The sequence below is a fragment of the Sus scrofa genome, chromosome 14 (assembly GCF_000003025.6).
Source record: "Sus scrofa isolate TJ Tabasco breed Duroc chromosome 14, Sscrofa11.1, whole genome shotgun sequence".
Lineage (NCBI taxonomy): Eukaryota > Metazoa > Chordata > Mammalia > Artiodactyla > Suidae > Sus > Sus scrofa.
The window spans coordinates 53,864,222-53,880,975 of NC_010456.5; the positions used below are offsets into that span (position 1 = coordinate 53,864,222).

General features: G+C 36.3%; 1 protein-coding gene across 1 annotated transcript in view; it reads right to left on the reverse strand.

Moving 5' to 3' along the window:
* RYR2 (ryanodine receptor 2) overlaps positions 1–16,754 on the reverse strand; it is a 754,552-nt gene that overhangs the window by 212,082 nt on the left and 525,716 nt on the right. Inside the window, 9 exon segments of the mRNA XM_021072683.1 lie at positions 513–699; positions 1,239–1,374; positions 3,690–3,721; positions 3,724–3,792; positions 4,003–4,135; positions 6,338–6,452; positions 9,263–9,536; positions 11,842–11,985; positions 13,628–13,733. Coding sequence (XP_020928342.1) covers positions 513–699; positions 1,239–1,374; positions 3,690–3,721; positions 3,724–3,792; positions 4,003–4,135; positions 6,338–6,452; positions 9,263–9,536; positions 11,842–11,985; positions 13,628–13,733 — 1,196 coding nt within the window.

Below are 16,754 nucleotides of genomic sequence, written 5' to 3' on the forward strand. Positions count from 1 at the left end.
GGAAACAAGTATTAACAACAAATTCTACGGGGAAATGTAAGGTAGTCACTGTCTCCCCCATCTGTCACCAAGACCTTAATGAAGCATCTTACTCCTCAAAATGACCACATTCCCTTTTCTGAACTGTGCCAACATATACCAGTTTAGTTAAGTCTCCAACTACTTGCTAAAGGTCTCTTTCTCTCTTACTATTATCATGAAAACTCATTCTCTTGAGCCTCCTACCAAGCTCTAATTTCAAAGGCTCACCCGCCATTTATGCCATAGAGCTCTGGGAAGATTCCTAAAATATATCTCCTCAACCTAAATTTCTTTCCATTAAACCCACACAATCTTCCTGAGGTCTCTCCTTGTTCATTCACCCTACTGCAACAGCAAATTCCATCCCTTCTCCCCAAACACATTTGATTTTTAAGGGGAGACATTCTACAATTAAGACAATGCCAATTCTATTTTATACAATTTCAAATCAAGCAGTTATTTCCCCTTAAGAGAGTGTGTATTTGACCTACGGCATTTTGCTGGATCCGCTAGTTGGTGAGGGACCATCTCGAGAAGGATCCTCAGCTATTTTTATGGCTTCTTCCATGGCTGCAAGCAGGCCATTCCCACCTTCCCCCCTCAAGGCAGGACCAAAACACTCGGGCCTTCGGATGAGCAATCTCACCACGACGTTGGCATTCTCCTCCACGCTCTCTCCTAGGAGCAAGTGGAGATAGGAGTAAACAAGAATCAACCACATAGAAGTTCTGAGCAACAATGTTATACTAATTCCTTCATATTTAAAGAAAAGTAACTAAAACCAAAGAAAGTAGTAGCAGAGCCAAAGTTGAATCCAAATGCCTAGTTGTCCATACCTAAGACACAGTAAATTTCTTGCCTCGCACTTAAAGTTTTCAAAGTAAAGAACATGATGTAGGCATAAACTATTTATGTCTGTAAATTCATTATAGAAAATGAAGTCGTGATTAAAGCTATCATTAAAATCTAATTATAAAAACAGCAAGAATATAAGTGCCTAAAATTTTAAATTTAATAATGAAAGCCTAGCATCACTATCAAAATAAATATTATAAAATAGATAATTACTGAGAAAAAAATACTGACTATATAACATTCAATTTCTCTACTACTATTTATTCCCTTCATAAAAATATGCTCCAATGTCTCATTATTTTATACATCTATTTTTTTTGGAGTTTTAATAATCATAAATAACCCTAAGCAATTCATCCTACCATTACAGAAGACAGCAAATCTGAGAAAGTCAAGATATCTCTCTCCTTCAACTGGATTCCACCCAATATCTGGATAACCCTTTGACACCAGCATCTGGCAACTCTGCAGTCCACAGCCAGCCAAATATCGAACTACCTACAACAAACAAGACAATAAGCAAAAGGGTTACCTTCTGGATGAGAATTCATCAGGTGCTTGCCCTAGACATAGTAAATGACATCCTCAAAGGATGGTTAAAAACAATTGCATTTTGCAGCTTCTTTTTAATCTCATGACCATCTACATGAACTCCCTTTAGTAAAGCCTTAGAATTAAGAAATATGGACAAATCACAACAAAGTGCTATCATAGTAAAAATGTTCATGAACCAACTCTATAAAAGGAGAATATTCCTAAATTTCATCATTTGAGACTTTGCCTTATAAAAAAAATGCCAAACTACTTTCCAACCGACTTAATTGTTTCACCCTAATAGCAACAGATGAGTGTTCTAGTTGCTCCACATCCTCCTCAACAGCTTGACATTTAGCATTGTCTACCTTTTTTAATTTATTTTATTTTTTTTTGTCTTTTTAGGACCACCCCCGAGGCACATGGAAGTTCCTAGGCCAAGGATTGAAACAGAGCTGCAGCTTCCAGCCTATGCCACAGCCATAGCAATGCCACTTCTGAGTGGCATCTGTGACCTACACCACAGCTCACAGCATGCCAGATCCTTAACCTACTGAGCGGGGCCAGGATCAAGCCTGCATGCTCAAGGATACTAGTCAGATTTGTCAGCACTGAGCCACAGTGGGAACTCCTGTCTACCTTTTTAATATTAGCCATTTGTCAGTGTGTAGATAACAAGACTGCAAATTGTACACAGGAGAAAGTTCTCCAGAGGTTCGTCAGAGATGCAAAGCTTCATGATCCTTGACGGCATGTCAGAAGGTCTTGGTGAAGAGTTCACTTTTTCATGGTTCAATAGCTGTGCATTGAGTCTCTACTCAGAGCCAATGCTGTTCTCTAAGATGAGGATAATGCAGGGAGCAACAGAGAAAAAGAGCCACCCTGAACTCATTGGCCTTACATTATATTAAGGAGTAGAAAAATACTCCTTTAAACATATTTAAATATATAGACTTCAGTAAAACATGTTTATATTAAAATAAAATTTAAAACCATATATATTTAAACTTTAATACATATATATATATTAGAGCATGGACAGAGAAGAGGTGGAAAGAAGGTGACTTTGGAGCTAGGACTGGAAGGATGTCTGGGAAAGAGCCATAGGGATGTCTGGCAGAAGAACACTGCAGATGGAGAGAACAGTGCATGTCACGGCCCTAGTGCAGGAGTACACCTGGCAAGTTCCAGTGACAGCAAGGGGTACAGTGTGGCTGAAGCAAGAGAGACCAGGAGAATTATAGGCAATGAAATAAGACTGATATGTGATATCAGATGGGCTAGGAGCTATAGCAATGCTTTTAGGTTTTTGCTCAAACTGAGAGAGGAAGTCTTTAAAGAATTCTGGGTAGAGGATTAATATGATCCTTTCAAGAAACTTACTGGCTATAAGGGAGGGTTTAGGAAGACTACTTAGAATACAACTGCAATTAAAATGTGGTAGAAATTTAGGGAGTTCCCATTGTGGTTCAGTGGTAACAAACCTGACTAGTATCCATGAGGATGCAGGTTCCATTCCTGGCCTGCTCAGTGGGTTAAGGATCAGGCATTGCTGTGAGCTGTGGTATAGGCCACAGATGCAGCTCTGATCCTGGGCTACTGTGGCTGTGGTGTAGGCCAGGAGTTGCAACTCCAACTCAACCCCTAGCCTGGGAACTTCTATATGCTGCAGGTGTAGTCCTAAAAAGCAAAAAAAAAAAAAAAAAAAAAAAAAAGAAATTTATCCATATTTTGGCAAACAGATATGTGGTTTAATATGCTTAGAGGGCATGTCCGATACCTTGCATTATAAAATGCAAACTTCTCTATGATATGAATTGTGTATATGACTTGTTGAACAAACTTATAAAAAACTGGGATGGGATGATAAAAGCAACAGTAACAAAAGATTACCATGAAAGGACAACAACATATAAGAATATAGGTAAAGTTGACTTTCTTTCTAATGAAAAAAATACATGTAACCAGAGAAAATAGCTCATCTCAAATTTTTTTGTTCTTTATAACTTATAATTACAATATTATATATAAGTATAATATGGCTACAATATACAACATATAATTATAGTAGTATACATATAACTATAGGATAGTTATAATTAATAGTTATAAACAAACTATATATATTAATTATACTATAATTTACATACTATATAGTAATATAGCATAAATATATCTATAATTAAACTATAATTATAGTTATAATTAAATATCTTGAGACTCAACTATGAACAAGTGTAACTCAAACAAATACATGGGGCTGGGATTTGCTTAATTACCTTTTCTAAATCTGGCTCCCGCAAGCTAAGGCTAGTTCATTATTATCCATTACTGAGGCTGCTGCCACATCCAGGGGTGTTGAACCTCTCATAGCTGGTGAAGCTGTTCATGGAAATGAAGATGAAACAAAATCTGAATTGGACTACAATCACAATTCCCGTATAAAAACACACTTTCACCTAGAGTTTAATTTCTAAATGCAAGGCACATATTGCACTAATCCAAGTTAATTTACATTAAAGTTTAATTTTAAAACGTCATATGCATATCCCTTTTATTTAAAGATTAAATGAAAGTCATACATTTACTTACCGAGACCAACACTGCTGTTTTCCAGTAAATAACTGAGATGATCAAACATAGCTTTTTGATTCTGTCGACTTATACGACAGAAGTAACAGAGGAAACGGCAACAGTTGGCCACCATCTTGGGAAAAGTAATTTCCTACATAAAGAGCATTTTAGTTAGCTGGGAAAGTAAATGATTTTTATAAATCATTCAGAAGCTCAGAAGCTGAGGTCTCCATCATATTTCCAATCCATGTGTGCCCATGTCTGCCAGGCCGCAGGTACTGAAGACTTGAAGACCATCAAATGTTTAGACTTCGACTTATCTAGTCCTGGAGCCACCAAAAATCAAGCCCAGCACTAGTGTGAAACCTCTCTGCCATCAGTGGGTTGATTTGGAATTAATCTACAGCCTTAAACCTAACAGTGGCATCAACCTGGTTTAAGTGTCAGGCAGGTTCACTTGCTGGTTCCTAACAACACTATTAGCTGTGCTTCCTTTGAAAAGTACACAATCTCACCGATAATGTTCTGGAAAACTGGAATAAGATAGATAATAACACTTACTTTAAGTAAAGGAGAGGGAGTTCAATCAGTTTGTGAAAAACACCCAGTTTAATATTTGGAACCACGTAATGTTCTTATCAGCAGTATTATTGCTGTTACCATGATTATTACTAAGATTCGTGGAGTTCACATCTTCCCTGACTAGCATATAACTTGTCCCCTATAATGACCATCCTTACTGGAAGGTCTGCCTGCTAGGTCACATCAAACCCATCATTTCCCTTGAGAACCAACTCTTATTCCAGTATGCCACTGACAATCCCCAAGGACTCCAAGTCCTTCTCAGAGTACTTAAAAATATCTTTGTAAGTTTGTCTAACTGGTATGAAGATGAGAAATATGGACTCCTTTCTATATATTTTTCGGCCGTGCCGAGGCATGCAGAAGTTCCTGGGCCAGGGCCAAACCCACACCATGGCAGTGACCCAAACTTCTGCAGTGACAATGCTGGGTTCTTAACCTACTGTGCCATAGGAGACGTCCCTCATTTATATATTTGGAAAAATGCATTTTAAAATTTCAAAAAAAAATTGAAACATTTTGAAAATCAGAGGTCATGAAATTATACTGCTTTATATAGAGTTGTTATATGATTCTATTCCTCTGGTCTTAATTTATTTAAACTTTAATCACTTAAAAGTTCACTTGAGAGTCTTAAAACAAATGCTGTAGAACATCATCTTCAAATCTTCATCTGGATCAGGAATTTAGTAGAACTAATTGTTGTCTGAATCAAGAGAATAGTTGGGTCTGAAGAGCATGGTTGTGTTATAGACATCTAATATGATGGAAATGGATTTATAATTCAAAATTCTATAAATTTAGCAGAGTATTAACTTTGAAAGTTTCTAAAGACCCTCAAAATGAGAATTATTTAGAACCAAGCACATTATACGGCATTAGAAAAATTGTTATCAATATCAAAGAAAAAAACTACAGTCAGCTCTCTGTATCTGTGGGTTCCACATCTGCAGATTTAACTGAAAAACCAGAAATTGCAGAAAGTTCTAAAAAGCAAAACTTGAATTCACTATGTGCCAGCAACTATTTACATAGTGTTTATACCATATTAGGTATTATAAGTGATCTAGAGATAATTTAAAGTGCAGGAGAAGATGTGCATAAGTTACACACATGTGCCATTTTATCTAAAGGACTTGATTATCTGCGAAGTTTGGCATCTGCAGGAAGTCCTGCACTCAATCATTCCCCGTGGATACTGGGGGATAACTATAGAACCATATCTAAGCATATCTACCTCTCCATCTGTAAGGTTTTGTTTGTTTTTCAAAAGGTGTTCTTTAAAAAACAGTTCTAAGAGCTGATATGTGGAATCTAAAATATGGCACAAACAAACTTATCTACAAAACAGGAACAGACTCACAGACATAGAGAACAGACTTGTGGTTGCCAAGGGGAGCAGGGAAGGAGTGGGATGGACTGGGAGTTTGGAGTTAGTAGATGCAAAACCATTAAATTTAGAATGGATAAGCGGTGAGGTCCTACAGTACACCACAGGGAACCATATCCAATCTCCTGGGATAAACTATGATGGAAGATAGTATTTTTAAAAAAGAATGTATATATATGCATGACTGAGTCACTTTGCTGTACAGTAGGAATTAGCACAATATTGTAAATCAACTATAATAAAAAATAAAACCTTACACTTACACACATATACATAACAGTCCTAAGAGGATTAAAGAAAACTCTCCTTTAGAACTTGCAACGTTTGTAAGCTAGGAGGTTACAATAAACGGCACTCTGAGAACCAAAAGATTTCCTTTACCTTGGATTCCCCTCCTCCAAGGACATTCACCATGACCTCCATCACTGTCTCGTGCATTCCAAGTGCCCTCATTAGATTAGGGTGCTGGTAAAACACTTTATTATTCATGATATCCCTAGAAAGTGCAACATAGGTATGGGGCAAACACAGAAGTCAGAGCAAAATTTTAATAACACTTTATCTGAGATCATAACAAATATTTTGGAAATAATTACTGGCATGTATGGAAAAGTAAGAGCAGTCATAGTTCAGCCATAAAAGTTAATAAATTCATTCAGGTTTTCCTCAAAAATATTGACAGCTTATTGAAAATAACATACAAGTTGTATATTCCTATCAATTACAAGAAATTTCCTAAATATATAAACATTCATTTATATGAAATAAACCTTATCATTTCTGATTTTATGGATATCTAAATCCAACCTTATTTTGTTCAACCTTGTTTTGTATATAAATATGAAGCAGTGTTATATCATGTTTTTATGAAAATTCCTGTATAAATTGATGTTTATCTCTGCATATAAAAACATATGCTATTTTTAGTACTATATTCATAATTTGTATGTTTAATAACAGTAGTGTTATTTCCTGCTACGTTTATGTTACCATTCTGGTGAAAGGCATTTATTTAGTTAGTCTTTTGCCTTCCTAGGGCCACACCTGCGGCATATGGAGGATCTCAGGTTAGGGGTCGAATTGAAGCTGTAGCCACTGGCTTACGCCAGAGCCACGGCAATGCCAGATCCGAGCTGCATCTATGACCTACACCATAGCTCACAGCAATGCCAGATACTTCACCCACTGAGCGAGGCCAGGGATCGAACCCACATCCTCATGAATGCTAGTTGGGTTCCTTAACCACTGAGCCAAGATGGGAACTCCCCATTTTGGTGAAAGGCTTTAAAGGATACTTATTCTTCAAGAGAAACTGAATATACATTCAAGTCCAGGTACTAGTAATCCAGCTTATTAAAACAGACATTTCATTTAAAGAAACAGTAGCAGAGGACACCTAGAATGTTTAGTATTATTATTATTGCATTACCTATTATTAAAATAAGTATGTAAAGCTACTTCTAAAAATCTTAGTATTTAGTAGTCATTGCAAATAAAGAGCTCTGTTGATTTTTATTTTAATACATATCAAATCAGGCAAAAGTCTTTTCTATAAAACATTTTCCTGTTAGAACCACAGTAAGAAAATAATGTACAACCTGCAGGAACCCTGAAACTTGCCCTTTGACTGGGATGACTTTAATCGAGTCATTCACCTATTCATTTAGCCATATGCTAACTATTATTTACTCTGGCTCTATCAGGAAAGTGGAATCATATGACTCCTTTTTTTTTTCAGTTTTTAACTTTTAATTTTGTTTAGTTCAGTTTTATATTCATGAAGAGAGCTTTTATCTACAACTCATAAAAATGACTTGGGGGTCCAGGGCTAATATAGGTCTGATCCATTTCATGTATGAAAAAATTACGGTAAAGAAAAGGCATCCTTTCCTTCACATTAAATAGCTGCATATTTAGCAAGATATCCATCAACCCTCAAACCACAGATATAATCATGAGATTTGTTCTCCCATTAATTTAAATTCTTTTGCATGACCAACTTTGGAAAGTATTTAATTGCAAAATCTTGCTTGCCTTTAATTCTAGGCAAATTAAATGGATTTATAATTCTACCACCAGTTAGCAGGCTGTCACTTATTAAATGTGTTATTTGGGGATACTTCTAATACTACAAAAAAAGTAAATTCTACCTTATTCCACAATCATTTTGAGTTTTAGCTAAATTAAGTGATTTACATGCTAATAGTATATATTACTGTTACATGGTCATTTAATAAAGAAAGTGCTTTCCAGCTCCCGGAATGCTTCCGTTCTCATTTAATTAATTAAGATCACTTCTCCTGAGAGGCCTCCTCAGGAGATTAAGTATCCTCAGGTTAGATTTAAGTATTACTATTCTAAGTAAAGGCTCATGTTCTTATAAATAAAGAACATAAAATTAGCTTTTGTTGCCCAGGCTTTTCCCATCTTCTCCATTTGTCCCATTAGGATACTGATTTTTTTTTTTTTTCTTTTTATGGCCGCACCCAGGGCATATGGAAGTTCCTGGGCCAGGGACTGAATCTGAGCTGGAGCTGTGACCTACACCACAGCTGCAGCAACAATAGATCTTAACTCACTGTGCTGGGCCAGGGGTCAAACCAGCACATCCACTGAGACAAGCCAGATCATTAACCCACTGTGCCACAATGGTAACTCCCACATTGTGGATTTTAATGTGTTTTCATTAATCTGTATTTTATGTGATTATATATTACTAAGAAATTAGTTAAAAAACAAAGCCTGGAATTTCCTGTTGTATCTCAGTGGTAATGAATCTGACTAGTATCCATGAGGACATAGGTTCAATTCCTGGCCTTGCTCAGTGGGTTAAGGATCCAGCATTGCCATGAGCTGTGGTGTAGGTCACAGACATAGCTTAGATCTGGTGTTGATGCGGCTGTGTTGTAGGCCAAAAGCTACAGCTCTGATTCAACCCCTAGCCTGGGAACTTCCATATACTGTAGGCATGACCCTAAAAAGACAAAAAACAAAAACAGACAGACAAAAAAAAAAAAACAAAAAAAAAACAGACAGACAAAAAAACCCAAAACAAAAAACTAAGATATTTGTTGTGTATCACAGCCACCTTAGCATGTAGTTAGTTGTAAAATCAGTCACATTTTTCATTCAGCAGTTTTCCTATTTAGCTTTAAAACATAATCTCTAGAAAAATGACAATCCCATGCAATGATCATACAATCCAGACAGGTCATTTGTACTAATGCACCTACTGTACTACTATTGAGATAAACAATTATAAAGAAGACATATATAAGACAAAGGTGTAATAGTTAAATCATTTACCCTAATCCACGAATCATAAGTTTCTCTTCTTCTTTGCCCATTCGCACGCTCAGCAGAGAACGAATCTGACCAAGAGATGCTAGCAGGTTGATGGTGTCCTCCACGGAAACACCGTTTATGGTGTAGGTCTTTGGCAGAGCACGGACCAGACCCCCAATGCCATCATACTGGCGATGGAGCAGGACAAACATAGCCCTCACCAACTCGGGGTCTTCAATAACAGACTCTTGAGCCCATCGGACCATAGTCTCAGAGATCAACTGTTGAAGAGTGGCTGCAAAATAATTATGGATATTTCATTTAAAAAAAAAATAAGACAGACTAGTTGGGCATTTCAAGTGTCCATGTCATATCCCCAACTTGGTGTCTATATTTCCACCAAAATTGAAAAGGCTACATATATTTTTTGAAATAAATCAACTTCATTTAAATGTTTGTTAATGTCAGTATGTCAAGAAAGATGAGTTAGACATGTAAGGATAGAAACACAAACTTTTCTTTAGAAACTATTCTAATAATTAAGGAATTTAAGCCGTTTCAAAATTGTAGCCACTTTTTTTCCAAAATTACTGTTGGCAATCTATAGGGCAATCAGTGAGTTGTTCTATTAATTTCATTTTTATTTTCTTTGTTCCATTATTTTCCTCCCAGAAGATCTGATATCATATAGACATAAAGATCAGTCATGGGCATTCAAGAAACTCTTTTTATCCAACTCCTCCTCATTTGAGTCATTTGTAGTAATGATCTTATGAAATTATATTTTTACTTCAATGTGGGTCCCTTGCTGTCACTCAGAAATGCCTTTAGGTGTTCCTGTCATGGCGCAACGGAAACAAATCCAACTAGGAACCATGAAGTTGCAGGTTTGATCCCTGGCCTTGCTCATTGGGCTAAGGATCCAGTGTTGCCATGAGCTCTGGTTTAGGTTGCAGATGTGGCTCCGATCTGGTGTTGCTGTGGCTGTAGTGTAGGCCAGCAGCTACACTGTGATTAGATCCACGCCCTGTAAACCTCCATATGCTGCAGGTGTGGCCCTAAAAAGCAAAAAAATAAAAAAATGAAAAATAAATAAAATAAAATAAAATGCCTTTAAAAGGATTTTATGGTGAAGCTATATTAAGGTGAAAAGTTATGTCATACATAGAGGATTACTTGCAATGTGATGTGTGAGGTAGTACCCTTAAAAGCAATACAATTTCCAAACCTCTTAAAATATATAGTAAAATTATCAAAGTTAAGTAGGGCTAATGTGACCAATTCCTACATAAGTCCTTAATTCCCATCATTAATAATACTAGAAGATTTCCAAAAGAAGCTATTTAACCTGTTTTAATCTATACATTATCTAAGGAAAAACAAAGCTAGCAATTCTAATCAAATACAAAATTTAGATTAAATGTCAACATACTTCCACACATCTCAAAACCATGTTGTCATTTTTCATAGGTCAAAATCATAAGGTTGATAATAATAAAAAGGGATTTGTAAGAAACTTTGAACTTTGACTTTAAAGAAGACCTGACTCAAATTTAGTTGTGATACTGAAGAATCAATTTAAAAGTAACTATATAGAGAAAAGATTTCCACTTTAAATTAGAGGGGGAAAAAAAAAAACCCAAGATTTTCATGAGTTTATTTTCTTCTTCCCATAAAAGCTATTAATAAACCAGCACTGCATCTTTTTTTTTTTTTTTTTTTTTTTTGTCTTTTTGCTATTTCTTGGGCCGCTCCCGCGGCATATGGAGGTTCCCAGGCTAGGGGTCCAATCGGAGCTGTAGCCACCGGCCTACGCCAGAGCCACAGCAACGTGGGATCCGAGCCGCGTCTGCAACCTACACCACAGCTCACGGCAATGCCAGATCCTCAACCCACTGAGCAAGGCCAGGGATCGAACCCGCAACCTCATGGTTCCTAGTCGGATTTGTTAACCACTGCGCCACGACGGGAACTCCCAGCACTGCATCTTAAATGAATGGAACCTCAGAAGTGAGATAAGAAGTCATCTGATCTCACAGACCTACTACGTGAACCCCTTTTGGATGAGTGTGCTATGTCTGAGAAACCCATTGCCTCAGTGAGTTTATTTGGGGTCACAAAGTATCAGCTGGGACTCCTCTATTAAATAGGAGACGGATGAGTGAGAAACACATAATACGTGAGAAAATATTTCAGAACTAAAATATAGTTCTAGACTATAGCTATTTAAATTTTAAGAAAAGGTTTAATGAGATGCAAGAATATTTAAAAATCAATAGCATTGTATTTGGATATGAAAGCTAAATTACTCGCATTATTCTTTCTCTTGATGGACTCTGATCCAGTCCCTAAATTTTCAGTTCTCTAGGGAGTGTATCCATCCTTACAATACTCCCATCTTTTAATATGTTCCTACAAATAGAGTGTGATGCTGTTATCTACTTGTGGCAGCTACAAGCATCTACTTAAGAATTTGATTCTTAGAAGCTGAAAACTCAATTTTCTCACTGGTTCAACAGGTATAATATTTGCTCAAACGATGAATAGACATCTGTGGTTGAGTTACTCTGGCACTGTCTCTTTATAGGTTCATAGCTTACATGACTTCTTGGAGTCACTCTCAACTAGTTTTTCGGCCTGCTTCTTCTTCAGATATGTCACCTTTTCTACCAAGGAGAGGAGGCGTCCTCTAATTGTTAAATCACTGTTTCCATCCAGAGACCCATCTTCATCCAGCTCAATTCCTAGTTGGAAGAAAACAAGGAAAAAGAAGGAAAGAAAAAACAATATTTTAAAATACATTTAAAAGAGTTCCTGGCATGGCTTAGTGGGTTAACGACCTGACATTGTCTCTGTGAGGATGTGGGTTTGATCTCTGGCCTCGCTCAGTGGGTTAAGAATCGGCATTGCCACAGCTGAGGCATAGGTTGCAGATGTGGCTCAGATCTGGCATTGCTGCGGCTGTGGCATAGGCCGCAGCTGCAGTTCCAGTTTGACTCCTAGCTTGAGAACTTCTATATTCCACAGGTGCAGTCATAAAAAGGAAAAAAAAAAAAAGTATATTTAGGACACCTAAGTCTCAGGTTTTGCTTTTTTTTTTTCCCCATTGATAACTTAAAGCAGTGCTGCCATGTCTACAACATATGATGACACAGAGTTTAAGCAATCTTGCCCAGTAGCACTCAAAGGTAAGAGTCACTCATTGCTCTTTTTTCCTTTTGTCTCTTTTCCTTTTGTCTCTTTTCCCCCTGTTCTTGTGGGATCAGGACTATCAGCAGCCAGAACAGTCTTTCCCATGAGCCAAAGTCAGTTCTGTTACTTGGGCTAACCTCCAGCATCTCTGACTTTGGGTACTGTTTAGACCTACAGTTCTGCCCTAAAACCCCCTCGGTCTTTTATCCTTCATCTCTTCCAGAAGCATCAGTGACAAGTGAATAAGTTAATAGACAGAGAGCAGATATAAACAGATAATCTAAACCAGGGAATACTGTATATCTGAAACAATAAATCTACCATTTTAGAGTATTTCTTTCTTTATAGTATATAGTTTATATATGTGTATGTGTGTGTACAGTGTGTGTGTATATGTATATATAATATATGTGTGTGTGTGTGTCTGTGTAGTATAACTTTCTGGTAGTCATTTAGTGATTCTTCATTCATAAACTGAATTAATATACTTTTATACTCTTCTCATTAACATGAAATAAAAATAATGCCACTGTGATATATATATATACACACACACACACACACATATATATACATATATACACACACACATACACAATCAGTTAAGAAATGGTTAATTTATCTTCTTTCACTGAAACACAGATTAAACCACACCACTGCATAAAGAGAGAAAGAAATACATGTTCAGAACATCCAATTGATTAATTCCATTTTAAAAGTTCTTAGGATGAAAAGAGGGGGAGAATCCCCTTCATAAATTTGGGCTACTGACATAAAACAGTGTTCTTTAGGCATTAATTAATTTCAAAAGATATGTGCTATATTTCCTAGGCCACTCCTAAAGTGTGGCCCCTCAACCAGCTTAACTACAACTGTTAGTGATCAAATTTCTTCAGACTAAACCAACACAGTACTCCCCTCTCTGCCAAAAGCACCTGGTCACATGTCCTCATTCTCTTGGCCACTGAGGGAAAAGAAAGAAAGAATTTTGGTCATGCTCTGCATGGTCTTAATGCCTTTCTGATCTCTGTACCCCTCATGACTTCCCACAGGGGGTCAGTTAACCATTTTGCCATAATAAATATTCTTATATAAATTCCTAATACGTGTCCTGTACATTTGTGAACCTATTTACATCTATACTTACTTCTGCACTAAAATTTAGTAAGAGTTTTAAAATCAGGAAGACCTTACCACAATGTGTCATCAAATCTTCATGAAAATCCAAGAGTTGGTCTCGGATTTCTTCAGGACATGGACATTCACTTTTGTCATCCTTAAAATTGAGAAGCATATTGATCTGAAAGTTTGAAAAAACAAGAGGAAGAACTAGAGTAAAAGAGAAGAAAATTCAGGAATGGCACAGCAAAGAAGATCATAAAAACCAAACAGGATGAAAATTTTTTTTTCAGTATTCCTAGGCTGTTGCCCACCAGATGGAACAGCATTATTTTTTACTCAATCTAACAAATACCACAAAATATGCCAAATTAGTCAAAGCTTAGTATGCTAAAAAATAATATTATTTGCTTTCGCAATTCCATGTTAGATCTTTGTATACTCAGTGTTCTTAAATCAACTAAGAACAAAACATTATTTTTTTAAAAAATTTTTGCATTTCTCATGGATTTTCATTTCATGCTTTATTGAATATTTTAAATACATCAAAGAAGAAAGAAAACCAAATATAATTGAAGAGCAATATCATGGATAACAATGCTTTTTCTAACATTAATGATTCAATTAAACTATAAAAAGCTATATTACATTTGTTTTAATTTTAGATAAAATAGAATTAAATTTATGAATGAAGAAAAGTCTGTCCACAGTTTTCCTTTAGGAAACAACTGAGAGTTTTCTTTTTAGAGTGTTGTATGTGAATTTCTTGCTAAACTTTCATTTTGAGAATATTGTAGGTTCATATGTTATTGTAGTAAATAATACAAACAGATCCTGAGTACCCTTTACCCTGTTTACCCCAAGGGTGACATCCTGCAAAACAGTAGTACAGAATCACAACTAGGATAATGACACTGATACAGACACAATCAAAACAGAACAATTCTATCACCTCAGGATTATCTGGTTACTCTTCTATAAACACACCCACTTCCCTCTTGACTATTCTTCATCCCTAATTCCTGTCAACCATTAATCTGTTCTCCATTTCTATATTACTGGCATTTCAAGAACATTATATAAACAGAAGCAGGCAGTATGTACATGTATATTCCCATATGATCCTATTGACAACTGTTGGGTCTGTAGTGATATCACATTTCATTTCTAATTTGGCAATTTGTATCTTCTTTTTTTTTTCCTCTTTGTCAATCTCTTCAGAGGTTATTTTTTTTAATGTTTTTAATTTTTTGCTTTTTTAGGGCTGCACCGCAGCATATGGAAGTTCTCAGGCTAGGGGTCAAGTTGGATCTATAGCTGCTAGCCTATACCACAGGCATAGCAATGTGGGATCTGAGCTGCATCTGTGACCTACATCACTGCTCACAGCAACACCAGATCATTAACCTATTGAGCAAGGACAGGGATGGAACCCACATCCTCATGGATTCTAGTCAGGTTTGTTAACTGCTGAGCCACAAAGGGAACTCCCTAGAGTTTTACTGATGCTGCTAATATTATAAAATAACTAGCTTTTGGATTCATTGATATTTTTAAATGTCCTGTTTCCATTTTCATCCATTTCTCCTCTGATCTATACTAATGCCTTCTTTCTGCTTGTTTTCAGTTTATGTTGTTCTTTTTCCAAATTTTTGTGATGGCAGTTTAGATTATTGATTTATGTGTTTTCTCATTTTTTATAATGATTTTTATTTTTTCCATTATAGTTGGTTTATAGTGTTCTGTCAATTTTCTACTGTACAGCAAGGTGACCTAGTCACACATACATGTATACACTCTTTTTTCTCACATTATCATGCTCCGTCATAAGTGACTAGACACCGTTCCCAGTGCTATACAGCAGGTTCTCTTTGCTTATCCATTCCAAAGGCAATAGTTTGCATCTATTAACCCCAAATTCCCAAACCATCCCACTCCCTCCCCCTTCCCCTCCCCCTTGGAAACCACAAGTCTATTCTCCAAGTCCATGACTTTCTTTTCTATGGAAAGGTACATTTGTGCCATATATTTGATTCCAGATATAAGTGATATCACGTGGTATTTGTCTTTCTCTTTCTGACTTACTTTACTTACTATGAGAGTCTCTAGTTCCATCCATGTTGCTACAAATGGCATTATTTTGTTCTTTTTATGGCTGAGTAGTATTTCATTGTGTGTACACACACACACACACACACACACACATCTTCTTAAGCCAATCATCTGTCAATGGGCATTTAGGCTGTTTCCATGTCTTGGCTATTATGAATAGTGCTGCAATGAACATACATGTGTCTTTTTCAAGGAAAGTTTTGTCTGGATACATGCCCAAGAGTGGTATTGCTGGGTCATATGGTAGTTCCATGTATAGTTTTCTAAGATACCACCATACTGTTTTCCATAGTGGTTGTACCAATTTATATTCCCACCAACACTGCAGGAGGGTTCCCTTTTCTCCACACTCTCTCCAGCATGTTATTTGTGGACTTACTAATGATGGCCATTCTGACTGGTGTGAGGTGGTACCTCATAGAGGGTTTGATTTGCATTTCTCTAATATTCAGTGCTTGTTCACCATCTGTATATCTTCCTTGGAGAAATGTCTCTTTGGGTCTTTTGCCCTTCTCTTTTAAATGTAAGTACTTAATGCAATAAATTTCCCTCTCACACAGCTTTGGCTGTTTCCATAAATTCTGATACGCGCTATTTCCATTTTCTTTCAGTTAAGTGTATTTTTAAATTTCTCTTGAAACTTCCTCCTTCAAACTATGTGTTATTTAGAAACAAATAAGTTGTTTAGTTTACAAATGTTTGGAGATTTCCCTGTTATCTTTCTGTGACTGATTTTTTATCTAACTCCAATGTGGTGAGAAAAAATATTCTCTATGAAAATTTTCAATTATTTTATATTTGTTGAGGTTGTTTTATGTCTCAGTATACAGTCCTATTTTGCAAATGTTTTGTGGGCATTTGAAAAAAAAATGTGTTTTCTGTTATTGGATGGAGTTTTCCAAAGATCCTGCTAGATGATGACAGTGCTGCATTCTCCTACATTTTTGGTGATTTTCTGTCTAGCTTTTCTTTCGAATATTGAAAAAGGGATGTTGAGGTCTCCAACTATAATTATGCATTTGTCTATTTTCCCCTGCAGTTTTACCTATGTTGATTTCATGTATTTTGCAGCTCTGTTGTCCAATGCATA